This window comes from Somniosus microcephalus, chromosome 3, assembly GCF_052327205.1.
Source record: "Somniosus microcephalus isolate GS21.2 chromosome 3, FLI_Smic_1.0, whole genome shotgun sequence".
NCBI lineage: Eukaryota > Metazoa > Chordata > Chondrichthyes > Squaliformes > Somniosidae > Somniosus > Somniosus microcephalus.
In genome coordinates, this window is record NC_140989.1 from 81,006,243 (window position 1) to 81,033,320 (window position 27,078).

General features: G+C 41.4%; 1 protein-coding gene and 1 long non-coding RNA gene across 5 annotated transcripts; one reads left to right on the plus strand and one right to left on the minus strand.

Moving 5' to 3' along the window:
* Positions 1-5,051: 5,051 nt before the first annotated feature.
* LOC147121182 (uncharacterized) lies at positions 5,052-14,720 on the minus strand. Its single transcript, XR_015075388.1, has 3 exons — positions 14,121-14,720; positions 11,967-12,084; positions 5,052-7,418 (listed from the first exon to the last, which is right to left on the minus strand). It is a non-coding gene; the product is annotated as an uncharacterized LOC147121182 (long non-coding RNA).
* A 3,378-nt stretch (positions 14,721-18,098) lies between these two features.
* On the plus strand, positions 18,099-22,182 carry hlx1 (H2.0-like homeo box 1 (Drosophila)). 4 transcript variants are annotated; one of them, XM_085981294.1, is made up of 4 exons: positions 18,099-19,312; positions 19,820-19,984; positions 20,619-20,803; positions 21,347-22,182. In XM_085981294.1, the coding sequence occupies exons 1-4, from the start codon at positions 18,844-18,846 to the stop codon at positions 21,668-21,670; spliced, it is 1,143 nt and encodes a 380-aa protein (XP_085837420.1). In that variant the 5' UTR covers positions 18,099-18,843; the 3' UTR covers positions 21,671-22,182. The 4 variants fall into 4 exon arrangements, with proteins under 4 accessions (XP_085837420.1, XP_085837419.1, XP_085837421.1 ...); XM_085981293.1 differs by having other exon boundaries at positions 18,100-19,312; positions 20,616-20,803; XM_085981295.1 differs by having other exon boundaries at positions 18,107-19,312; positions 19,820-19,918; positions 20,616-20,803.
* Positions 22,183-27,078: the final 4,896 nt, after the last annotated feature.

Genomic DNA, 27,078 nt, shown 5'->3' on the forward strand with positions numbered 1-27,078 from the left:
ATGAACAAGTGGCTCAGCACACAGCCTCCTTGGAAGAAGATGAAGAGGACGAGGAGGAAGATTAGGAGGAGAAGGAAGGGGAGCGATGCCTTGCGGGACCGGATGTGGCCAATCCAGCTGCAGGTGACCACATTGATGGCCGTCAGGCAAGGGATGCACTCATCCATGCCAGAGTCGCATAAGCTAATGCTTCAACCACAGGTGGCTGGCACATGGAGATGAATATAAGTCCGACATCATCTGTCCAATAAACGGTGGTTTGCGCTCAGTGTCACCACCATCATTCTACATGGAATTCTCCCTGAGCCCTCACTCTTGAACTTCCATTTCCCAGAACACAGAGGCCACACTTTAGGTGATCTCAGCAGATCATTAAACCTTTTTCCACACTGAACCCATGTGCGTCTGCACACAGGCCTCGAGCTCACCTCCTCAGCAATTTGCAGCCAAGCTGCCTTGGTTTGCTGAGGAGGCCTCCTCCTTCCATTTCCAGGGACGAGGAGCTCCTGACATCCTCTAACTCCCTCCACAAGAGCATGGAGGGAGCCCTCATTGAACCTGGGTGCAGCCTTAGTTTTTGGGGCTGCCATTCCTGCAGCTCCCAGCACCTTTAAGAGAAAAAAGCATTATTATTACTAAGCAAATGATTGGAACACATCTGGCATCTTTTTCATTTCATAGTCAGATAATAAAGTCATATATCAAAAAATCATATTCTCTTTCTGGAATAATATGACCAACAATATCATTCATTAAATTTTGCTCAGAACAGACGCTGTCAACTCCCCTTTCTAGATAATACAGCACCAAGCCAGCCCAATGACATTTTTTGCAAAGGGGACATGGCCCCTTTAAATTTTCAAACAAACAACGCATCATCAGACGTGAGAAACTGATATCCTGTAAGCAATTGCCTGGAGGGACCCGCACATCGGCCGTAACGAGGCCAATCAAACCAAAATTGGAAGTGCTGGGAGGCGGCAACCAGGTGCGGGTCCGAAAGCTGCTGAGCAGCGGTCCCGCCCTCAACCCACCTCCGTTAATAAAATCGAGCCCCTTGGCTCTATGGTCTTCTCTGCCATGACCACAGACTTAAGTTCATGAAAAGTGCTATAAGCAGAAATGTATTTGGCTTATTTATAATGAATCTAAATTGTACATCGTTTCATTCAGTCAGTTTGGGGTTTTGAAAAGTTCATTTTGACATGATCAGACTAATCAGGCCTAGAGCAGCTCCTTATAAATCATGTTATTCATGTACTAAAGTCAAGTCAAATATATTATCAGACTTAGGAAGAGTTCACCATTTGAATTTCTCTTTACAAGTCAGGGGATGTTGTTGTTGTAAAGGACCAAATGTTATCTGATATTTAGTGAAATGAGAAATACATTAAGAATGAAAATATGCATTTGGATTTTGGCCAAGGTTATTTTAAACAGTCTGACAAAAGTAATAAAAAGGAATTAGCAAAATACTGAATCAGGAAGGAAATAGCCTTTTACATGGAGGGTGGTCAACAGTTGCAACTGCGGATGAGGCTAGGACAGAGGACTCAAGCTGCAATGGGACATAGGGTTGGTATTCTGCAGGGTTGGATTAATGCATGGGTCTATGTGGTCTGTCCCCAGCGGGCCACATGCAAATATGTTTCATTTAAGCGTAGCATATTGTGATATAGTCTGTTTCATTTATAAAAGGATATTGTGATATGATTTGTTTCATTTAAGCGTAGCATATTGTGATAAGATTTTCTTTATTAGTGTAGTGTCCAAGCATTCTATGGACCTATTTATTCGTACATTTTACTGCATCTTTGTGTTTTAAAGAATTGGGGGCCAGTTGTGCAGGAGATGCAAGAGGGGCCCCAAATGTCCTCCGTACCCAGGCCTCCAAGAATTCTTAATCATGTTCTGGTATTCTAGAAGTATGAGATCAAATAAGCCTGCAACAAAAAGGAGGTATTTTTGTTTAATGGTGTTCTAGAAGCTATAAAACTCAGTCCCTATGCAAAGGGAGCTAAGGGCTACCTGATACTATGTGGCAAAGGGTGTTATCTCTGGCAAACTTTCAGGGGGTGATTTTGTTAATGGGGGCGCTTTGGAGGCGGGACTGCTGCTTGGCAGGTCGATGTCCCGCCTCCATTGATTTGTGGCCAACCCACGCTATTTTCCCTTGATTGACCTTGGTAAGCCCGCCCTAGCAGGCCAATTAAGGGAAAACCGATTGCAGAGAACGTCAACGTATGACGTTTCATCTGTCAAAAATTTTTGGCAGATGAATTGTCATCGTTTGACAGCTCCGTGAAGCTGTCAAACAGTGACATTCTCTGTAGATTGATGAGGTCTTGAATTCAAGACCTCATCAAACTTCTTTCTTTTACTGAAATTAGATAGTTGTTGCATCTGAGCATGCAATGGCCATCTCTCATCTGCAACACGGAGGTCCGAGACTCTCCGCATACACACCGACTGAAGCCTGCAGGAAGAAACAAAGGTAAGTACACTTTTAAAAACACTTTCCACTTATCTCAGATGCTCACCTCAACATTCTTGCATCCATCACTTACCTTCACACCACACTTCTGCATCCCCCCCCCCAACCGCCGCAGACCCAGTACTCAACTCGCTGACCTGGTGGGTCTTGGAGCCTTCAGGAAGCCCGCACTTGTGAGGGCAAAAAGGGGATAATCCTATTTTCTGCCTGTTAACTACCTGGCTAGCCATTCAAATCACAGGAAGTCCCTGTCCAAACTTCCAGGTGTATAAAAAAGGCTCCTCTGAGCTGGGGCAATTCACCTGGTTCTCTCCAGGTCAATCAGAACTTAGTTCACAAGAAATGACAAGTTGAAAAATTCTTGCTGGTTTGGCAGTTACTTTGAAAGTTCTTGAGAAAATTTAGAATTAGTAGTAAACTAGAGAAAACCTGTATAAATCTTACAGCCAATTATCCTGACCCTTGCCCCCTACAGAATACTCATCTCCCCCACCAGAATGGTCAGGAATAAAGGGTAGACACCTGTTTCATTGGGCCTTTGCCATCTTATGTCACCTTGGGATAAAATCAAAATAAACAGGAATGTGTACAGGAATAGAATAGTGTAAAACAAAGGGGAGAATTGTAACCTAATCAACCTGGTGGAAAACTGCCAGGGTTGAGTTGGCCGACCATTTTGCACCCAGCCCGAATTTTACTTTCCATCGATTTCAACGAGTGGCTGATCCAATCCCGCCAGTTTATCGGCGAGTGGGTTAGGTTAAAATTCCCCCCTTTAAAGTGACTGAAAACGTTCCACTTGGGAATTTTTCTCAAGCTGCCTATCAGATTCTGTACAGTCTTCTGTGTATTGTTCATAATGTTAGTATATAAATCTTTAACTCATCTGTATGAGATTAAAGGGGGAAGGTAGTTGGAAATCTGTATATATTATAAAAATAAAAGCAGACTGGGATTGTACTCTGTGTCAATGTATATAACATATTGTTGACGTAATGCAGGCTCAATATTTTTATTAGACAAGGCTTCACCAGAGACTTTAATGTAAGCCATCTGTTGATTTGATTGATATATTTTCAGAGCTAGGTTGAAGTTTATGTATTATCTTGTGATATTAACATCATTATCCCTTTTTTATTTGACTGTCTCGGACTTAACAGTTGGTGACTAAGTTGAAGGCACTTGGTGCTGTAGATGGTAATACTATTGAATGGCTCCGTTGCTGATCATGAGGGTCAGAGTTGTGACAGTGGTTCAAAATAACATTAGAAGAACAGGCTTTCTATTTTCCCAGATTGTGCAGGTCTATAAGGGAAATATTAGCTTACAATGGAATCTCTTGATCTTGAAATAATATTTCGGCATTTTCATTATAATAGTCATTTCACAATTATCAGGATCTATACAGAATGACTGTAACTGCACCGGGACACTTGAAAAGTCTTATTGTAAATATTTTATTCTAACAGAGTTCATCAAATAAAGCATAGTAGATGACCTGGAGAGTGTTATATACAGACTTCCATTTTTATATTCATGAGCTTTGTCAAACCTGCATTGGAAATTGGGGATGGGGGGTGGGGGCTGCAAGTGGGACAGGGAAAGAGCAGAATGAGTTTTAAAGCATTTCATTAATGGAGACAAAATCTGAAAAAGCTTTTTTAAGTGTGTTTTAAAGAGGGAAGGCAGTCCTCAAAGTGAATTGAAAAAACCAATGGGTAAGAATAAACTTTTTCAAACCAATTACAAATGTTTGAAATTTCTTGGTAATTTTAACTTTTGGTGATGGTATAAAATGGGGGATATTGGATTGCCCATCCATTATACACCCCACCTGATTTTCCTTTCCATTTAAGTTAATATGCTAAATATGCAAATTGGGGTCCTATAGCGTTGTAGGATCCTGATTGCAATTTTCAGGCAGAAATGGATGGAGTGTGTATTGTTGATGCTATGTCCAGTTGTACCAGGCATTGAGTGGCCTAACGATCCTTAAAAGGATAACTGGAAACCACTTTCAATTTTTACTTTAGTGGGCCCAAGAGGAGCTGGAGTACTCTTCCTGAGCCACCAAAAAATCTCTAGCCTGTTTATGGACCTCCGGAATCATTTCTCCCCCTCCCCACAAGGCCCAACCAACTGGCCATCTTTGCATGGGAGCAGGTTGATTTGCCACCTTTTGAGAATCGGTGAGCTGCAGCAGAGTGCCTGCTTGGCATCTATAGCTTGCAGATGACATACTAATGAAACCTGGGCCTCAAAGTAGCTCAGGTCTCACATTGGCATGAACAGGCGGGCAGAGGGGCTGTTCCGCCGACTTCGCTCCTGTTTCGGGCAATACTTGAAAATCATCCCCAAAACATCCCAGCTCCATGCTGCTCTTTTCCGTCCAAATTTTCTCCCTTTTTATTCATTCCTTTTCTGAAACCACTGACTCTTGATAGTTCTATGGTCATTGGCAGCCTTACAATATCTTGGTGTGGAGATGCCGGAGTTGGACTGGGGTGGACAAATGTAAAAAGTCACACAACACCAGGTTATAGTCCAACAGCTTTATTTGAAATCACAAGCTTTCGGAGCGCTGCTCCTTCTTCAGGTGAAGTGGAGAAATGCATAAAGACACAGCTTATATAGTCAGAGAATCATGTCAGATGTTTACAGGTAACCTTTCCAACTGCCATTAATCACACCTCGGCAGAGAGATAATCACAGCAGTCAAAGGTGTGAATGGTGTCCAAACAGGTCAGTCAGGGAAACATTACATTAAAGAACAATGAGGTGGGGTCACAAGGGGTCAAATATTGCAGATGCTGGGGTCTGTATGAAAAACAAAAAAACAGACAAAAAACATTTTTTTTTTTTTGGCTGGAAATCACAGCAGGTCCGGCCGCATCCGTGTAGAGAGAACAAGCCAATGTCGACTCGAGTCTGGATGACCCTGCATCAGGTGGGGTTACATGTAGCGTGACATGAACCCAAGATCTCTGTTGAGGCCGTCCTCATGGGTGCGGAACTTGGCTATCAGTTTCTGCTCGACGATTTTGCGTTGTCGTGTGTCTCGAAGGCCACCTTGGAGAATGCTTACCCGAAGATCGGAGGCTGAATGTCCTTGACTGCTGAAGTGTTCCCCGACTGGGAGGGAACACTCCTGCCTGGTGATTGTTGCGCGGTGTCCGTTCATCTGTTGTCGCAGTGTCTGCATGGTCTTGCCGATGTACCATGCTCCGGGGCATCCTTTCCTGCAACGTATGAGGTAGACAACGTTGGCCGAGTCACATGAGTATGTACCATGTACCTGGTGGGTGGTGTCCTCACGTGTGATGATGGTATCTGTGTTGATGATCTGGCATGTCTTGCAGAGGTTGCTGTGGCAGGGTTGTGTGGTGTCATGACAATATCTTGCTCAAGTGGCTATTTTTCACTTGTTTAGCCGAGACAATGGGTGAAAACTTTTAATTTCTGATCTTGCCTGTTTTACGCCCCGAAGTTGAAAGTTCTGTCAAATGAGTGCCAACAGGATATTTGACCATGGGTTCATCACAGCCGATCCTGGCCCTTCATTTACACTTCAAAAGACATAATTGGATAGTGATCAGGAACAGGAATGTTGAGTGTTTCCTCCCTCTCTAACTAGGGGTACTGAGGCCATCTGTTGGCTTAACTGAAAGAAACGAACTTAGCGCAGACAGGGTATTGAATTTGGGACCTCCCTGGTCTGAATGGAACAATTCCACATAGGGTAGTGTTGCCTTTTTAATGTAATTCAGTGTGTATATGTCTCTGCTGTATACACTGGGCTATATATCCCAGGAAGCACTACATGAAGGCTACAACATGGCACATCATGCCGAAGCAAATCCATCAGAATCAAAAACAATGGAGAGAAAATTAATAAGTGGGAATGTTTTAAATAAACAGAAAGCTATTATTAATTTTAGCTGCTCCTTAAGCCAGATACTGGGCATTAACCTCATGGGGAACATTCATCTCCGGTTTTCTATATTTTAAGAGCTATTCAAGTTGAATTCTATAATAAACCACAGCCATAACTGCCATTGTAAACAACTGTCAAAATTGGCAAGATGTCAAACAGAAAGCAATCAACAATAGCACCAATCCTATAAATGTCATAATGTGCTTTCCTGTGGTACACTACACAGAAATAGTCATCTTGGCATCAATCTTATCTGGCTTCAGGGTCTAATATTGCTGCTAATACCCATGCAAAATATCTGATTATTCCCAACTGTTCTAGTGAGATATGAAATGACGCATTGGTGCACCTTCCTTAAAAGTATGAGAACAATAGAGCTAGGTGTGACCCCCCCCCCCCCAGGAAACACATGCAGGAGAAAGAAACGACAATTTCCTTGCAGTAAATATGACACAGCAGTTTTGGAAGTGGTATATAGTTAATAAGGTGTCCTATTATAATACAGGATGCAGTGCCTAACTTGATTAAACCTTTTATGCTCAGTTGTACTGCAGGTATGCAGATATGACTATACTGCTGGCTTTGTAATATGCTCTGGCCAGGGAACGTGGAATTCTGTATATACGTGCAAACATTTTTAAAGATTTCCTTTGCACTGATTGCAATTATACTGTTAATTATAGGTTAGGCTGTGGTGAAGGGAGCGGGGGTGGGGTGCGGGGTGGGAAAGCAAGAGGTGCATGCTTACACCATCTGCAGCTTGTAAATCAGAAGAGAATGTGGGAAGATGGGGAAGTGGGATGTGAGAAGGAGGTTAGGTCTGAGGATACCATCATCTTCAATGGTTTCGACCCTGCCGCTGACCACGGCCTCAGCAATGGCTGCTCCAATGATGGCGAATACCGTCTCTTCCATGGGGGTAAGGGCATGTAGGCACATCTGTCCCCTGCCTGTTAGCACCTGCTGCCTCCGGTTGTGCACCATCTTGTCCTGCAAGAGAGATGAAAGTGTGTCAGTGAATAGGTGATGCAGCTGTCATGGTTGAATAGCTGGCAGTGTGTGCAAGCTGTGAGATGTTGGGTGTGAGGTTTGCAGCAGTGGTAAGTGTGTGAGGGTGAGGTGCAGCTGTTAATGTTAGGTATGAGTCCCGATTGATAGAGATTGTTGGTAGGTGATTAATGGGCATGTGGTGCAGTTGGCGGGATATGGTATTTGAAGATGAATTCACTGACTTTGACCACACGTGTGAGGTCATTGAACTTTTTGCAGCACTGCATCCAGGTCCTCGAGGCTTGACTCCTGACATTGACCGCCATGGCTACCTGGTCCCACTGTCTTCTGAGCATTTGTCTGGAGGGCCTCCTGGCCCCCTGTGGATACAGCACTTCTCTCCTGTTCTCCACCTCCTCCACCAAGGCCACCAGCGCAGCGTCCGAGAACCTTGGAGCACGGTCTCTCCCATGTTGTGCCATTATTCAGTCTTTTTCCATGACAAAGTGACTTGAACAAGGACTTCCACCATCTGCTCCAGCCACAATGCATCCCCTCTTTAAAAAGTGCAGGTTGGCTTTAAGTAGTGCAGGCTAGCTTTAACTCATGCTAGCCTCTCATGATTTTGGGCCCCCCTTCTGAGGTGTGCAGCCACTCAACAGCACAGTTAGCACTGGCTGCATGCTATAATCATGGTAATGAGCAGGCAGCACGAAGTTGGTGTGCTGCCTGCATCACATTGAATGGGCCCGTTTTTGGAGGCTATCCAATTAACTGTTAAACTGTATCACTCCCCTTGTCAGTAACTCCCATTTTCCTTTTTATCTGCTGTCTCCTAAAGCATTGGTCCTGGTAAAGTGACTTCAAATATTCAGATATTTCGAAATGTTGATCTGATGTTTTCTGGACTAATGGAAGATATATGGATGGAGAAGCTTTCAAAAACCTGTGGTTTCATCTTCTTTGTCAACAGAATGACATTGGGTTGTAAGAGAAACTTTTTTTTAGTTCTGTTATGAGCAGGTCGCCCTTGTACTGTCACCCTTGTTTCCATGACACTCCCTTCTTTGTAAATTGTACATTGGGATGAACTCTTTAATTTCAAGCCTTGTTTCTAGAAATGAGAGTTGTTGCATTAATCCTTTTTCGTTTTTAGGGTGGGTTGGGGGGGGGGTGTTTAACATTGAGTTGAAGAATACCAATGCCGGCAATAGAAAACCTCTTCCAACTCAGGTCACCATCTAACACTTGCAGGATATGTATAGCAGAGGCCAGATGAGGAATAAGGCTCTGTCTGCACTGTCCCAACCTCAGCAGAGCATCCACCCACTCCACCACTGTGATGTTTCCATTTACCATGTGAGATCTCTGAGTAAAATTGCCAATTTAGTACAGATTTTTGCTGTGGACTCCTGCCAACCAGGAACTCTATTGAGACTGTCCAAACTCATTTCACTTAAAGATTTTACAGAGGCCAACAGAGGAGACTTTAATTCCATTAGTCTGGGCTGGATTCAAATGCAGGCTCCAGAAGTGAAAAGACTGTATACTACCAAATGCCCACTGTCGGTTCTAATATTTAAATATTGTAGTACCCATAATAAAACAGACCTATGTTGTGTCTGCTTTGTTTTCCTGTGGTTATTTCCCCATCAGCCAAATTTATTTTTTAAAGTTACAATATTTACATGCTGTTGCATTATGACTTTTACTTATTTTTCTTAAACAATTACTTTACAGAGACAGTACAGAGTAGGTTTTAACTAGCGGGCAGCTGATCAGCAGAGTGCATTGGCCTGGCATCCAACAGTGCCCGTGGGAGGTATCTATGCAGCGGGCTGCAAGCGCCAAATGGGCATTCCGATGCAGCTCGCCGGCACAATAGGTCTGGACGGGGGAGCCTGGACCAGAGTGGTCGACAATATTCTTGTGGAGCTTGAGGAACCATCCTGCTCCTCCTGGTCCCCCAAAAATAATTTCAGCTCTAACTTTTCCAGGTCTCTTCTGCTGTATTGGCAGGTTTCACTGAAGTAGACAGTTAAAATGGCATCTGGGTCATATGTATGTCACAGGACCCTGATGTGTATAGATTAACAAGGCTCCTGTCTGATTCAACTGGGCACCTCGGCCGCCCATCAGCCGGCCCCTGGGTAAAATGGCGGTGGGGCAGGAACAGGGCGATAAGGCCACCATCTCCATTTGAACCCCATTACTGCCCCATTTCCACTGGGCTGTGCGAATTAGAATAATGTAGTGCTAAAGTTGGAAAACATATCAGTGAAAGCATCATTATATTCATCATAATTATTCCTATCTGTTTTTCAGTTTATTATCACTGCAAACATGAACACAGATGATATAAGTTGGATTCTCATATGTTCAGAAGTTCAATCGCAAAACATCTTCCAAAACTCTTGGGAAGTCCAGACTGTATGGGGTTGTGGGATTTGTTACATGCGAATGTTAAAAACTGTAGAAAGTTGCAGTTATTTGGCAACAATAATTGTCATCTTGAAAACATTACTCTACATCTCAATTTAGTTCTAACCTTGTTTGATAGGTGAAAACCATATGCAGCAAGAGAGAGCATTCGAAGAATGCTGAACCCTGTCTGTGCAGGATTGATGTAATGTGAGGTTGCTATGGCTGGATATCAGGTAAGTCCATAAGATTCATCCTTTCCACCAATGAATTAAACTTGTAATTGTGCTCACAGACAGATAGAAAAACTGAGCATTGTCCCCAGGGTTGGGGCAGTTACCAGGAGCTCAATTTGATAATTGAGAACATATTTAATACTGGTCAATAAATAGTAATTCATTACTGTATGCTTACTAACTTGGTCGGGTTAACTAAACTGCAGCCCAGAAAGTTAAAAAGTGAATATTGTACTATGATATCACATGTTTCTTTCAAAACTTTATTTGTTCAAATTTCCCTAATTTCACCCTAATTTACATTGGTCAATATATTAAGATGGTCCAGCCCATGGGTATCTCTGTGGACACTATAAATGATGAAACTTGGTCAACCTATCTGGATGAAAGTGAGTACAGAAAGAACGTGATCCCTAGTTAATTGCCCTTACTCCCGTTAACAAACTCACCAGTTCAGGTGAATTCTAATTCCAGATGTCTATTGAGACTCAGAACTCAGGTTTCTTGGTCAAAAGCTCAACACTAAGCTGCTTCTTCCTGTACTTCGTAAAACAAAAAATTCTGAAGAAACGGTTGATGAGAAATAACAGAAAGGAAAACAACTGGTAATTCTGACTTCTGAAAAAATGCCAAACTCTGTCCAGACACCATTCACATAATAGGAGAGCATGGATGGATATCAAACTTGGCCAAAGGAGCCTCTCGCCAACCTATGAATCATGTTTGTAATTGTGTTCACAGATGGACAGAAATACTCGTTCCCCTTTGGGGTGAAAGCAGTAAAGAAAACTCACGGCTTTAACAGAATTAACCCATTGTCTCTTTTCTGTTATTCTAAATAACTTTTAATTTTATTTCTCTCTTTCACTCCTTATTTTCTAAATCTATTCATGCCACCCATCATATCTGAGCCAAGCTCCATAGCCTTTATCACACTACTGTGAACCTGGCTGTTAGTAAGTGCACACAAGTTTTGTTTTATTTATTTGCTCTTGGGATATGGGCAGCACTGTGAAGGCTGCATTGTTAATGCTCATTGATAATTGACCTGAGAAGGTGGTTGGCCCTCTCCTTGAACCACTGGTGTGCCCACAATGGTGTTAGGTGCAGAATCCCAGGGTTTTGACTCAACGGTGATTAAGTATATGTCCAAGTCAGGATAGTGTGTGACTTAGAGGGGAACTAGAAAGTGGATGTTGAATTCAGTGACAGGTGTGCTAATCAAGTGGACTGCTCTGTCATGAATGATGTTGGGCTTCTTGAGTGTTGTTGTGGCTGCGCCCATACAGGCAAGTGCTGAGTATTCCATTACCCTTCTGACTTGAGCCTCACAGATGGTGGAGAGGCTTTGTGTGGTTAGGAGGCAGGCCACCTGAAGTAGAGTATCCAGCCTCTGCTCTGCTCGTGTAGCCACTTTGTTGGTAAGGCTGATCCAGTGGTGGCCTCCAGGATATTGATGGTGGGAGACTTGGTGTTGATGGTTCCATTGAAGGTTTTGGGGAGGGGGTGGGGCAGGTTTGGCCTTTTCTTGTTAGAGATGGTCATTATCTGCCACTTATATGATGCAAATGTTACCTGTCACTTGTCAGCCCAAATCTAGCTTGTCAGCCCAAATCTAGCTTTGGCTGGCACTAGCTGCTTTATTATTGGAGGAGATGTTAACAGAGCTGAGTACTGTGGAATCATCAACAAACAGCCCCACCACCGATCTTATGATGGAAGAAAGATTGTTGAAGCAGCTGAAGATAGATGGGCCAAGATGCTTCCCTGAGGAATTCCTGCAACTATATCTTGGGGCTGCGGCCATTAACCTCCAAGAACCATGAACAACTTCCTTTGTTTCAGATATGACTCCAACAACTGGAGGGTTTTCCCCTCGATGCCCATTTACCTTAGTTTTGCCGGTGCACCTTGGTGCCATGCTTAATCGAATGCTGTCTTGATGTTGAGGGCAGTTCCTCTCATTTCGACTCTGGCATTCAGCTCTTGTAGGCATGTCTGGATCAAAGCTGTGATGGAGATTAGAAGTATGAACACACAATGAAAGCTGACCTTACCTGCAAAAACTTAAGTATTTTCCTAGCAAATGGCACAAGGTTTCTACAGTTTTCCCCAATTGTCATTGCAATAAACTTTTAAAAATTATTTCAGTGAATCGTTACCACTTTGATGAGGGAGAAGAGCCGTACATCACTTTCATTATGATAGCATAATATGCAACTGATACAATAATGTTTTCAGGATGCAGTGATGAGCATCATTGAGTCATGTTTAGAAAACAAGTGAAAAACACTTGTGAAGCACTACTCTATGACAATGATGCACCTTTAAACTAAAACATACAAATGGATCTCCTGTGGTGTTGCTCATGGTAACTCACAAGATCACATAATACTTATGGATGAGGAAGGCTATTCAGCCCAACTTTACACATGCATCCTACACCCCCCCCCCCCCCCGCATTGCTGCATCTAATTATTTCTTAACTGATTACAGGGTGTTCTCACCTCCGTCACGCTGCCTGGAAATCCATTCCAAGTGTTGATCACTTTCTGCATGAAGAACAACCTCATGATATCAGTCTTAACAGTTCCTTTAACTAGTTTGAACCTATGTCACCTTGTCCAATCACACTGTTTAATTTAAAGTCATATTCCGGATATTCTTTTCCATACCATTTACTATCTTATTCACTTCTATAAAATTACCTCTCAGATGCCTACTTTTTAGGCTGAAATGCCCAAGGGGGTGAAATTGGATTTTGACAATCGTGCAAAACAGGCGATAGCAAATTGACAGCTTGTTTTACACCCTGCCTGATTTTCTTTTCCAATGGGGAAGAAAATTGCATGGGGTATAAAATGGGCTGTCTATTCGCTATTGCTTGTTTTGCACTACCGCCAAAGTTGAATTTTACCCCTCCCCCAAGCCCCTTGAGCCTTGCCCAAAAAAATCACGACTACTAACACCAGGTATTAGCTATGTGGCTCTTCTCTGCACTGCCTTCAGTGTTTGCTTGTCTCCCTTGATTCTCGGTGACCAGAACTGCACAGAATATTCCAGGTACGGTCTGACCAAAGCACTGTACAGTTTGATCATGACTTCTTCTGACTTGTGTTTTACTGTTTTGGTCATGTAGTTCAAACTTCTTGGTTATGTTGATTGTTGCTCTGCATGGGTTGGACATGATGAGTGTTGGATCGAGTAAGACTCCGAGGTCTCTTTCAGCTTCACCGTAGCTATTTCAGCACTATTAATAACGTATGTATGTAGTTTATTTTTCCTTTCTATGTGCAATACTTTACACTTGTCTGCATTAAATTTTTAGTTCCATTGTTTAGCCCACTTACATTTTGTGTATGTTGTTTTATGAGAGTTATACCATTTAATGCACTATTATTCTGCTGCTAAAGTAAACCTCTGTTTAAGCAGGCCTGTCCCACAACGTCTACTTGTTGCAAGTTGGAGATACTGTGTTCAAGTAGATGTTAATTGCTGTTTGCGAGGAGAGTTTGCAGCTTGGCATGTGCTTGTTAATCTCTGGCTCCAGATCAGAAACAACCAGCCTTACCGTAACTTTACTTTGACACTTGGAAGGGTGATGGAATCAAGACGTGGATAAAATTGATGTCGTAAATGTGACAGAATGCTGCATATCAGTGCATGTTTTACACTAAATGACAAGGATACTATCAAATGTAATTAAAATTAAATGGGGTATATTCCCCTCATCCGCTCTGCTGATGTGGAGCTACACACGTGGGGAATCGCATAATAGAAAATTAACTTTAAACACAGAAAATCATGGGCAGGATATGTCTAATTTTCTGATAAATAAATAATTAATAGTTTAGTGGTATATATTAATAATAAATATATAAGGATACATTTCATTTTCTGCGGCCCCCAGCATGCAAAGCTCAGTATGGGAGCATGAAAGATGAATGTATACACACACACACACTACATCTGATGATTTCCCATTTGGTATAAGACGCACTCCAGTATGCTACGTCCTGTTAAGCCAATAGCGCATCTTACTCACTTAATAGACAAACGCTGTAAAATCTGTATGTCTTGGAAGGCACCTCCAAATATTTCAGTGCTTTGCGGCGATTTGATGGATGGTCCCGCAGCTGTACGGCACTGAACACATGCTCGTGTGCGGCAAGGTGCAAAAGGCTTTAATTACACAGGAGGCTCATCGACACATCTCTCCACCAGGAAAGAGTCACAAATCACCAGAGCAACCGCAGATGAAATGTTCACAAAACTGCATGTCATGTGGATTGTAAGCAGGGGGTACTTATCAAATCGGAAGGGGGAGAAAGCACTTCGTCTGACAAGAATTCACAATTGGAAGTTACTGGCCTGTGAGCAGCCTGCAATGTACAGTCTGTAGGAAGCAGGATTCCGCGATCCGTTCGCAGTTGATGCAGAGAGAAACGAGTTGGGGATTTTTTTCTTTTTAACCATGAATGAAACAAGAAAATGGGCCCTACCCCTAGTTACGCGCGAGACTAATACGAATCAGGGCATGAATACGAGCGAGCTGCTGCAACCAAGCTCTGAAAATATTTACACTCAAATGAGTGTTGAGTAGATCGCCGAGATTATTCGATCTTTGCATCAACTGGAAGCTCATTGCAACAGCAGCCCATTTCAGAGCCGATCTTTCGGGTTAATCCTGTCCGACGAGCTGAGCTTCCAAAAAAGTAATTTTACCCAGACTTTTAAAACCTGAGTGCGAATACCTAACCAGGACGGTTATTGCTGCTTATTATAAAGCCGGTGTTCTATATTTCGTTTCCGAGTATTTGATCATTTGTACAACCAACACAAAATTCAATGTAAACCACTTTTGAAAACTAGAATGGCAAGAACTCATGCTGCCTGCCACTTCCCCTCAGAATGCTCCAGTCTCTTAGAAATAAAAGTTACATTTGAAACAACACTAAATAACACTTGCATGTAGCTCCTACGGCGATAGTTATGTGTTCTCAGTAGAACAGTTTAAAGAATGACTTCGAATACCGCCTCTTAAAAGATTATTCGCTCCCACTTCCTTTCCACTCAAATAATTTCGTTGAAAAATTTGGCACCTGAGAGCACGGTGTATTAATATATAAAACATTTACAAATTCCATAGGGGAGAATACATTACATTGGTTAACATTCATGAAGCATATCGTCTAACCATATATTTGGGAGATGGATTATCAAGAGAATTAGTAACATGGGAAAGACGGTTAAATCACTAAAGTGCAAAGCTGCAAAAAGTTTACCCAGCAGTAAATAGTTTAAAAGGAAATGTGGTTTTTGTCCTGAAAGTTAAAGGCAATGACTACCTGATTTGCTTAGTGTTTGGCCAATAAATGAGCCCGTGCGGGTTCTGCAATGGCTCGGACTGTGCGGCCGCGGCCGGCCTCTAGGTGGCAATGCGCAACTGTAAGTCGGGCAGCTCAGCTCATTCCACTTCCTCCTTGTCTCCCTCCTGCTGATCGCCAGGAGGGCGGCAGTAGTGGAAACACCCAGCCATTTGCAAAAACGATCAGCACAGCTCACTTTCACATCAATACTAAAGCTGATGGCAGCTGTATTACATTCCGTATCGCAAGGGAAATAACTGATGGAGTTTCCTAAAATTCGTTGCCATATTAAGACTTTACATGTTCAAAAACAAATATTTTCTTCTATTATGTGGATATAAACACTGTGCAAAAGTTTAGCTGAAAATATGTTTCAAATCATTTGTGTTGCTATATATACTGGAACTGATTTAATTCTTAACTGGCGGGTTAATTTACTTCACTAAATGTGCATTTCTTAAACAATATTATCGGTGCTGATACAACTTAGGGAGCGTTACAAATCTGGACTGTTTAAATATTTTCAATAGGTACCTTACAGGAGACAAAGTAAAGGTATCTTCAGAAGAACTGGGAAGACGAGATAGATACACAACAAAATAGATAGCAGAATAGATAGACAAATATGAATAGATAGAAAAAATATAGACAGATGATAGACAGGCACTCCGCCAGATGTAGAAGGATGAATAGACAGGTAGTCAGTTGAGAGAGGTAGGCGGATACAATCCGACTGATTCCGATTTCTGTCGGAAACAAATGAGCTATTTTAACACTATCTATCGAACAGATTTTTCTTACGAATAAACAGCAGCCACCTCCAGAACCTATGTAACAAAATATATATCTGTAATGTTTATCTTTTTATAGACTGGTCCCATGCCTGTCATAATGACCGCTTAATGACTAAAATATTTCCTTTTACAGCCCTGTAGCACCTGAAACAACTGTGTAGCTCAGTGCCCGCTGAGCCATTTCTCCATCCTTTTCCCCATATTGTTATGTCTGTCTGATTGAACAGAGATTCATTTCGCTATTTGTGTCCCGGAAAAGTGTCATTGGAATATTGTAAATGTACTGTGGGCCAAAGAGAGTCTTCCGGGGCTAATCATTCTTAAAGAAACCAAACAATAGCAAGTATTATGTACTGCTCCAACAGAAACGATCCCGGGTTATTATCATAAATTAGATTGACATGTATATAAAATAAACAATTTCTATACTAATTGTGTTCCAACATTTAAGATAATAGGAGCTTGGGAATAAAATCCTGTGAGTGCTATTGCGTGCGATAGGTCAGCAGTACTGCACCGAATTAGATATCAGAACTGGACCAGTCCAACTGATAGAAAGATCATCGCCGTTTACTCATGTCCTACTATTGCCTTGCAATATTTCTGCTACAACAGAGTTACAGACATTAGATAAGAATTTGATTTTACCAATAGATTCCAAGCAAATTGAAAACTGAAATATCTTCTAACCATTTTAATGGACTGACTTTTAATCTGAGAGGCGGTTTTCAATTTATAATGCTTTATCCGCCTGAAAATAAAATGCTATTTAAGACACCTAGAAGTGAAATTAAAATTGCCCTTCCCCCGGTCGTCAAATTGGTTCATGTTTTAAATTAAAATACGGACTGTTGGTTTTCCCTGGAGTGCTGAGCTTTACCTCTGGTGCCTTTGGTTCTTCTATTCTATAGCAGATTTAGGGTCAGCAGAACTACAGGAACAGTTGTGAAAGTGGCGTTCTCTTTTATTTGGTGGAAGGACTGAAGTCTGTGCCCTCAGCTTTCTTTCCCTTCTTTCTGTGGCACTTTTCATGTACCGGAGCGGATTTGCGTCACAAGTGCAACTTGCGAGACGAGATAAAGTTGCACAAATATTGAAAACGGAAGTTCTACCAGTCATTATAGAGCTTTTCTCCGGAAGAAATCAGGATTTCTGCTGTATCCTAAAATACTAAACGGCTTCTATTTTAAGAAAATCTAACAGGCACATCCGCTCATTTACTTCGCGTTTAAGCACATCAAAACAGGATGGCTATCAACGATGTGAACTTAATAGAGCTCGACGTTTCCTTCACTCTGAAGACTGGTCCAGGAAAAAAGTCTTTATATATTTCCAGTTTAAACAAATACTTAAGAATGTACTGAGTACACATAAAGCAAGATGCTTGCCATTGTTACAGAGACCCATGATAATAACTCATTTGCAATAGGTATTGTCATTAAACCAATAGTAGGGGGTTAAGGTTAGGGCGACAGACAGATCCAGGGCAATAACGTTCTGTTTAATAATACGCTATTGTTATAAAGCCAATTGTAGGAGGTTAGGATTAAATGCAAATTTGCTGCATTGTGAATTAGGGGCAGTGTTAGAGGTACACTCAGAGTGGGGCTGTTTTTGAAATAGAGGTTACACATACATATGCATTTACAGTAATAAATGTCTTTATTAAGTTGCTTTCGAGTACAGCACATTCCCAAATAAGCAATTGCATCCAAGGCGCTACAATTTAGTATTTCAGGTTGAAGTGTGATTTGTGCCTTACTTGTGTGACAACATTTTCTTAACAATTTTCCCTCTCCCCTCTTTTCCAGAAGGCTCTGGCTGATGCTGGGACACGGGTCCACGGGCACGGGCTGGCTTCTGGTACCTCGCCCAAATGACCATAATTTACGTTATTTTAAAACATAAAACTATTTCGGTATCATGTTGAATATGATCTGATGCAGTTATCAATTATAACGCGCAAACCAAAATAACACCTTGACATCAATATAAATTAACTTTAAACAGTCTCATTTTGAGTCTTTGTTGGCTTATTCCTAGATTTGTTAAAGACACACATGTCTACAACAGTTGCCTCTGTGTTTGCGCACACAATAAATCTCAACAATATTCAGGCATTATATTAAAAGAAAGAATCAACAATGGACGGGAAATGTTGTTGCGTTTACCTCATAATTTTTAATTATAGGGACTTATTGAAGACGTTGATTACAACCACCGACTTACGACTTCAATTGTTGCAGTTGTTTGTGTCAAAAATATCTTAAAATAATGTTGCTTCCAGCGAATGACAGCTTTAAAGTCTGATGGACTTCCTCAGTCGCAGCTGCAGTGCAGTAGGCGGAGTCAGAGCTCCAAAGGTCTCACTGCCATTGGATGCACTGGGAGTTCGGGGAGCCAATCATAGTTGAAGAGTGGCAACTTCTTCCCAAGCCTACTTGAACTCTCTGCCAAATGTGCAGATGAGTTTTAGGAAAGTTTTTTTAGTTCGCAAAGTCAAGTTTCCCTCCCCCCTCTAAAGAAGTCTATTTTAGATCGTATCTTTTACATTTGCATCCTAATTGTTATTTCGAAACAGGGCAAACCGAGGGAGGATTGCACAATGTACACCACAGGACTAGCTCCATATTACGCCAGTAATTTCAGCCTCTGGTCTGCTTACTGCTCGAATGGCTTTTTGGATTCGGTGAAGAAACCTTCCTTTTGTATCGCGGACATCCTGCATCTGAGCGACACCGAGAACATGCCGACCGCCCCGCCGCCTCTGCCGGGATCGTCAGCCGCCGTGGCTCATCTGAGCGGACAACACGCCATGCAGACTTCGGGCTCCCCTCTGCGTCCCACGCCCGTGGCCCCGGAGCATATCGGCGGCTTCACTCAGAGACTTTCCCCGGCCTCTCCCTACCATCGAGCCCCCGCCATCTGCACTTCCTCATCGGCTAGGATTCACCTCGCTGGCGGCTCGATGCAGCAGCTTCCCGCGCCCTCCAGCAAAGATCTCAAGTTCGGCATTGACCGCATTCTATCCACAGATTTTGACTTTAAAATCAAAGACTGCAGTAGTTTACGAGGTAAGACTGGTCAGCCACAAACCAGTCGTTTTCACTTCAAACATCAGTAACAATGTTAAAACAGTGTCTTAGCAAAGTGACACTCTCATTTTACACATTTAAAATCAGCAACAATTGCTTGGGAAATTGATGGGAAATCGCGGATTGCTTTCTGGGCCGGTTATAGTGCCGCTTTTAGCTTGTACTGCAGCATTTTATCTGTGTCTGTGTAAGGGGGTGAGGTGGATCGTTTGGGAAGTAAGAACTGAAATAACGGGAGTCAGTCAGAATGCACACTGAATGTCTGTGGGGTTTGTCTTTGCCAGGGAGTGCGTTTCTCCCCGGTTTCTGTAAATACAAGTCTCGCTTTCCTCACTTGCTAACCTTTTGTACGTTTCGGATTATGTGACTAGCATAAACTGACATTTAGGCTGGTCATTGTTTTGAGAGTTGACCAAACTGAACTTGAGACCGATTTTAAAAGACAGCAACACGCTAACGTGCCCTGTTCTCTATTTACCATTGCAGATCTTAGCTCTCTGATGGGCACAAGTCGGCAGTCTGGAGTCCACCTCTCTGTGCAGAGTTCCGCCAGCCAGTTCTTTGCGTCCCTGGACCCTGGACTTGGTGAGCCTCCCTCAGTTTTGAACTCCAGAACCTCGTCCCAGCACCATTATCAGGACTCGTTTCCAGGTTAATAGTCTTAATTCGCCAATTTTCGCCACAGAAAAAAAAAATCTGCACCAGACGTGCTGGTTACAATATTTCAATATTGGAAGGCGATCACTCCACAGCACAGTACTAAACGCACATTTAATCTCAGGGAAATAATTAGGCTACGTAAGGTAAACTTGTTAAAATATGTGGTATAAAACCTGCAAAATTTTTAGTATCCTATTCATAACCCATTTATTAAGTCTAATTTTGCGATAAAAAAACAAACCAATAATCCCATATTTATATCCTGCATGTGGACGGCAGTGATTAAAACGGTTCGATAGTATTTACAGTTCAGCTAAAGAAAATGATCCGATCCGATGAAGTTACTAACGGTATAAGGGCCCATGGAATCAAACCGGCCGCTGTGCTCTTGCAGCTTGCACTAGTGGAACTGTCAAACTGCAACAAGCAGCCCAGAATAGACACCTCAGCTCCGAACTCCTGGAAATAGCAACAGCGCGTGTTGTTTTAAATTATTGGTCTTTAGTAAAGTTTAAATAAGATTAGATATCACATTAGAAGCAAATTTGTTTATTTTGTTCTGTAATAAAATGGCAGAACTTCTTGCAACATTAACTCTAATGCTACATTTTATTTTAACTAGCAGGGCCTTACGCGGTTCTAACGAAAGACACCATGCCGCAGACGTACAAAAGGAAACGCTCCTGGTCCAGAGCTGTCTTCTCCAATCTGCAGAGAAAGGGTCTTGAGAAAAGATTTGAGATCCAGAAGTATGTGACCAAACCTGACCGGAAGCAGCTCGCGGCGATGCTGGGACTGACTGATGCACAGGTTAGTACTTGAAATATCTGATGATTTCATACAATCCTGCCTGCACAATCTGTAAGCACAGTAGCGATTTGGAAATGCTAATACTAGATCTATAAGTTTATTAGAATCCGTTACAAAACTAGCCGTAAAAAACAATTGAAGGATGAAGATTCAAAAGTAGACAACGTTACAGTGCAGGCAGTACTGGAGCTGCAGAAAGTACCCGATTTGACACTGAATTGACACCGGCTCTCGGCCACTATTTAATGCACACACCTTGATTATTAATAGAATGTGGTACTATTCACATGAATGAAGGTGCAACGTGGCTCTTAAACTGTTAAACGGTGACCACACTGCTTTAAGGAGTTGTAAAGTTCTGAGTATAGAGGAAGTGGTAACTTATGCAAAACCAGGGCCGCATTTTGTAACGCGTGATTCAATGGAGCTCAAAACCAGTCCAGTGAGAACTCCTCAACCTCTGGGCAGACAGGGAAGGATCGGCTTTTTTAAAATTAGTGACTTTTTTTTCTAATTCGGGGACTTTGTTCTCCCCCCCACTAGGTGAAAGTATGGTTTCAGAACAGGCGGATGAAGTGGAGGCACTCGAAGGAAGCTCAGGCACAGAAAGAGAAGGAGAAGGAGCAACTGGAGAAGCCCGCCTGTCTGGAGGGAGAACAGCGAGTGAGGGAGAACCAGAGTGACAGTGAGAAAAGTGACTCCGAATCGACTGACGTTAATGAGAAAGACATTGAGGTGACCGACTGTCCCGATCACAAGGCCACTGTCATCAGGTCGGGGCTCGCCCCCTTAAGTACTGCAGCATCAAAGCAAAGCGTCTCACCCGCACAAAGTGCCCCAGCATCTCCGTCTCAAATTGTGCTATAAATGTGAAAATAATTTACCCCCTCCCCCCAACAACAGGATTACCACGAGGTAAAGGACATTTTTCAGAAAAGAGTAAGTTATAATGTTGCGAAAGGAAGACGAGAAATAGATCAAACTCTCAATTTCCTACTTGTAAATTGCAAATATGTAAATACATTGTTTGACACGTGAAATCATACAGACTTGTTTAAAAATATCTTTTAGGAGTGAATGTTTTTGTATTATAGGTTTTAATGTTTTGACATTGATTTCCATTTGCTTAATATACACCCAGCTGGATTATTAGAGGCACCGGATTTATAAATATTACCCAGGAGTCCTACCTATCAAAACCCTTTTTTTCACCGCTTCCTTTTGCGCTATCACCATGTATTAACATTCAGAATAATGATCATCTGCTCTTACCAAGTCTGTTCACTTAGTGATGTCCAATATTTCCTTTTAATGCCAGTTGATTCGAAAGATTGCACTGATCGTAAATGCATCGAATAAAATGGGTAAACTGTTTTAAAGGACGTTTCGTTGTACTTGTTGGCGAGCTCTTTGCCATCTTGTGTTCCTCAGCAAATATCCTCAGAGATACTACACCAGAGATTAAGGTGTTTGCTGCCTGAATTTGGGAAATTTATTAAATACCTTCTAATATATTTATTGTCGTTCTTCGGACTTCATAGGGAGAATCATTGCTGTTCTCCCTTAATCACACTTAAAACATAAAACATAATTTAGTTTTAAAGTACGTAAATTTACGTTAGTGACATTTCATTGTTACTAAATGTAATAATTATTTTGATAGCTTATCTATTCCCCTTTTATTTTTGTATTAGAATAAATTACATGCAGGCTAAATATAAAGACCCCACCCCACGAGATAATCTGTTGGGACTGCACAGAAAGCAAGAAAACTGGTGAAGTTTGCCTTTGCAGATTTCTATATTATTAATATTGTTCTTAAAAAAAAGCAACCTTAATAATACCCGCGCTAGTGGTTACTGAATTGGCGCTGTTTAAAAAATCTCTACACTTTATTTCCACTGGCGTACCTAATATATTTGAAAAGATAAATTGTTTCTCGGTAATAATTAATCGCCTTTTGGAAGAGGGGCAGGCTTTAATACGGTAGGGACGTTTTTCTATTTTAACAAACCATTTCTTTAAAAAAAACATAGCTCCAAACGCGCTTTATCTTTAACCCCATCCATGATAGGCTCGTCACCAGACTGCTGTTTATTTAACTGGCCCGTGCCATGCGGCCGTGTGGCTCCAGGGATTGGGTTCACGGGACTGCAGCCCGGTACAATCCGTATCATGAGTCCTGACCTCCGCACTCCCTCTCTGGATCCTTCACCTCGCCACATTCGTAAAGGACACCAACAACAGATTTACTGCTCGTTGTTATATTTCAAGTCAAACCTATACATTTGGGGTAGGGGAGGGGGCAAAATCACAGAAAGCTATGTCAATTTTAAAAGATTAATTTTAACAGATCATAACGATATGTAGTGAAATGTTTCACAGGAACCCTTACTCTAGGCCCTCTGCAGACCTGTTTTATGTGAGTTCCAGCGATACTCCAGCTAAATGCAATATGCAATATTTATACTTTATTTAATCTTATTAACCATTTACTAACCGACCGCTTCACAAACCAATAAAGCGAGCACACCACGATTAATGGCGTGGAGCACAGATAGGGACAGTGTTGTTGCTAAAAGACCAGGTATGACTTAACCATTCGATAATATTTTATAAAATAACTCGATCTAATAATAAAAACGTTTGGAAGGTCAATTCCCAGTAAATGTGCGAGTAGATTGAACTTTCACTAGTTGGCATTTTTGGAACGCTGCCAATGTAGGTCACCGAGACTGATTTGACGTATCGTTGACAGAAGACAGCAAGGTTTGGAGCTGTGAAAGTAAAACCAGGCTGAATTCCGCTTTCTCCACCTACTTGGGCTTGACTTTGAAATTTTCCTAAATTAAATTTACAGAATGAACTTTTTTAAATTAAGATACCCGGGCATGCTCTTTAGTTTCTAACAGTCTGAATATAAAATATCCCAAATCCACTTGCAATCTCTTGGTTCTTGGCCTACACAATTGCCGCGTTTAAAATGAGATCTGTCAACATTAGAGAAATGCTAGGAGTGGGATTTATGATTTTTTAAAAGTGAGACAAATCATAAACACATTTAAATGGAGCCGTGTTCATTTTAAGGAAGAGAGTTATTGCAATATATGTTACACTTTAAAGCAGGTCGAGTGAGTCTTGCTCCAAATGAGTGACACTCGACACGTATGTTTATTAAAATACTGTAACCTTAATGGCGTGACCCAGTGAAGGTGCAGATTATAGGAGGTAGGGCAATGATCTTTCAGCCCTGGACCACCAGTACTGACCCAGGACCAGCTGCATAGAACTGTTATTACTTTTCCCCGTGGCGGAATTGGGGCATTAACAAGAAAGTGGGAAATTAAATAAATTTACCATCCTAAAGTACTTGTGTTTTCTTTAGAAAGGCTTTGAAGTTAACTGTTATTTTGCATGAACACAATTTTAAGGCATTAAGCAGCCTTCCACATTATAAATACTTCCAACACAAACAATAAAGTGGCCATTTTATATGTAAGTAGAAACAAAGCAAGTTTTGAGACAGATTAAAGCCCGTACTTACAATATTCTTCTGGCCATCCAATTTACCACAGCAGATGGTGAGATTGCCATGTGTTACTTCCAGGACCAATTTAACTGACTTTCATCTACTTTTATTAGGGCAGCGCCAAGTGTTCTGATTGCATGTATGATTTTTTTTAGTTCTATGAATAATTGCTACGTAGAAACGATAAGCAAAGCACGAGGAAATTGGAGGATAACGACGCTGCTAAAAATAGATGCTCATCAACACACTTGTTACTTCAATAAACAGACTTTCATTTATCCATTTGGAAAACCTCTTACATTTGTCCACATTTGTTGACGTTCCCCAATTTGGTCACAATAAACATTAGTCATCGAGTTTCTCTCTCTTCATGCTTCTATAGTCTGGATACAGTAACATCACCTCACACGGATTTTTTTTTGGTACGGAAAATGTAATAGTCATTTACAAAGTGAGAAAATTACATAACCCCTACCTGTCTGTACTTCCTACTGAATCCTCTGCTCCCCCCAAAACTCTCTAGTCATAAGGCTCCACGACAATCAGGCATGAAGTATAGTACTGTAGTTAGATTGTCAGCTATTATGACCGTTACCTGCGTGGTGACATGTATTCGTACAGAGCAATAGGATTAAAAATCTGCTGTAAAGTCTTCCACCTGGAAGCTGCGATATCTGACACACTGAAATAACAATAAAAACAAGGGCAAGCCAACTCAGTAATAGAATAAATTCTTTCCACAGTAGACTGCCCCTGTTAAACCCCCTGGACTGGCTGGCGTCCACCAAGACAGATTGTTACATCTATAATGTCAACTTTTGCTTCTCTCAGTAAATAAACGACCATATTATTGCTGTTCAACGCTCATCAGAACTAATGATCGTTTACACTAAATCTTTATTCACTTTTTAAAATAAACACTAGTTTATTAAAATTAAATAAACTCACGGCTAATGTTTTGGCAAGCCAAATCTGTTATCAGGATTTTACTTATTAACTGAAGTATGATTGGCTGTGAGGAAAATTAAAGACTCCTTTGAAACCCACCTTCAAATTAATACTCTCGTGTCTAAAAGCGACTTTTATTAAATATATATATATATATATATATATAGAGAGAGAGAGATGGAGCATCCAAGTGAATCGAAAGAGCCGAAGAAAATGTTGTATGCATAAAACTTCCATAAAACTAGCACCATAGATGTGCAGGCTACTGAACAGGGTCTGAACAAGGTTTCATTTAAAGAAACGTTCCCGTTAACAGAATGGCAGCAACTGGGCTGTACTTGCCGAACGTTTAGTTACAAGATCGTCACCTGTATAATATCCTGCTAAGCCACATAACTACTTGTCTTCATCTTTTTTAAATTGTCCTTTTTCAATATTGATATGGAATTATTTTAAAGTGCCGTAGAGAGATGAAAAATACAGCACATGACTTCATATCGCTCGTCCGCCTGAAGGCTTAGATATTTAAAATGAAGCGAAGTGGTACACGTAACACCTATGAAGATTTACAGGCTACTAACACCTTACAAAGAATATGTTTTAACCAAAATATACAAAGTAAAAATCAACACCAATAAGGACACAGTGGAATTTCACTGGTCTATTTATGTTGCCGTTCAAACATTCAACATCTTCCAGACTATCGGGGTGGGGGTGGCGGCAACTTTAAATAGGTATATTAATGACATCAAATAATTTATACAGCTCTTAGCTCAAATTCGCGTACATTTAAAATGGAAGCATTTTTAGTGTAGTACGATTTCTAAATAGCGATTATTGGTGTTTTAATTTAAAAATACACATCAATAATAAAGTGTAAGAATATGTGCTTTATGGGAAATATGAATATGACTAGTCGATCACTTAAATATTTATTACAGAGCAATGGATGTCATTATTATTTGATGGACAGAAAACGTTTTTAGGTAATTGGGGCCTTTTGACCTTTTGGTGGCACCGACAGAGATCACTGTATACCAGGGTGGCTGGCAGTGTTCTGGGATGAAGCTATGTATTCGATGTATTCGGATCCAGCCATAAACATGCAATTACCTTACTGAGTTTCCCTTGGCATTGTGCTATAAACAACTCGTCATTGCAAGGCCCCCAACCCCCTGGAATAGCGGGAGAAAGGTTCTTGTCTGATTGATGTATTGTCCGCCCTCACACTGGACACAAACAAACTGTAGCCCTCAGCTCTAGCAGAAAGTAGACTCTTCCCTAAACATCTCCGAACACTGGGGTGCAAAAGAGCTGGGAAAGTTCACAAGCTGGTGGCTGGCAATCATCCTAATGAGCTCCATTAAGCTGATTATTGATCTCCAGGTTTTTCCGTGAGGTCCAGTTAAAAGGGGCGGGAGGGTCTCATGTGGGGATGACAGTGAGTCCGACCACCTGGCTGGTCCGAATGCACATCATTGACTCGAGCCTACTAATTAGCGTTTTATGGGTCAGAGGGTGGGATTAGACCAAGTTTTTAGCTTTTCTTTTAAAGAAGTGGAAACAGCTGCTAAGAAAATACAGTTTCATTATCATAGATGCAATGGAAGATGATTAACAGTACGTTATTTTAATCGGATACCCCATTGAATTGTAACCTTCATCATAGGAAATAGTGGTTTTCAGTATAATCTCACACATTGGCCGTTAATTTGGATTTATTATGAATTAATAGCGATTTCATAACGAACAAGCAATTAGAGATATGCTGTTCAGTACTTGAAAATATACAGAAACA

Excerpts from the sequence above, each read along its gene's own strand:
- hlx1 (XM_085981293.1), top strand. The coding sequence starts at position 18,844 with ATGTACACCACAGGACTAGCTCCATATTACGCCAGTAATTTCAGCCTC. Across the intron at positions 19,313-19,819 it reads AGACTGCAGTAGTTTACGAG|ATCTTAGCTCTCTGATGGGC; the intron begins GTAAGACTGGTC and ends TTACCATTGCAG. Across the intron at positions 20,804-21,346 it reads TGGGACTGACTGATGCACAG|GTGAAAGTATGGTTTCAGAA; the intron begins GTTAGTACTTGA and ends CCCCCCCACTAG.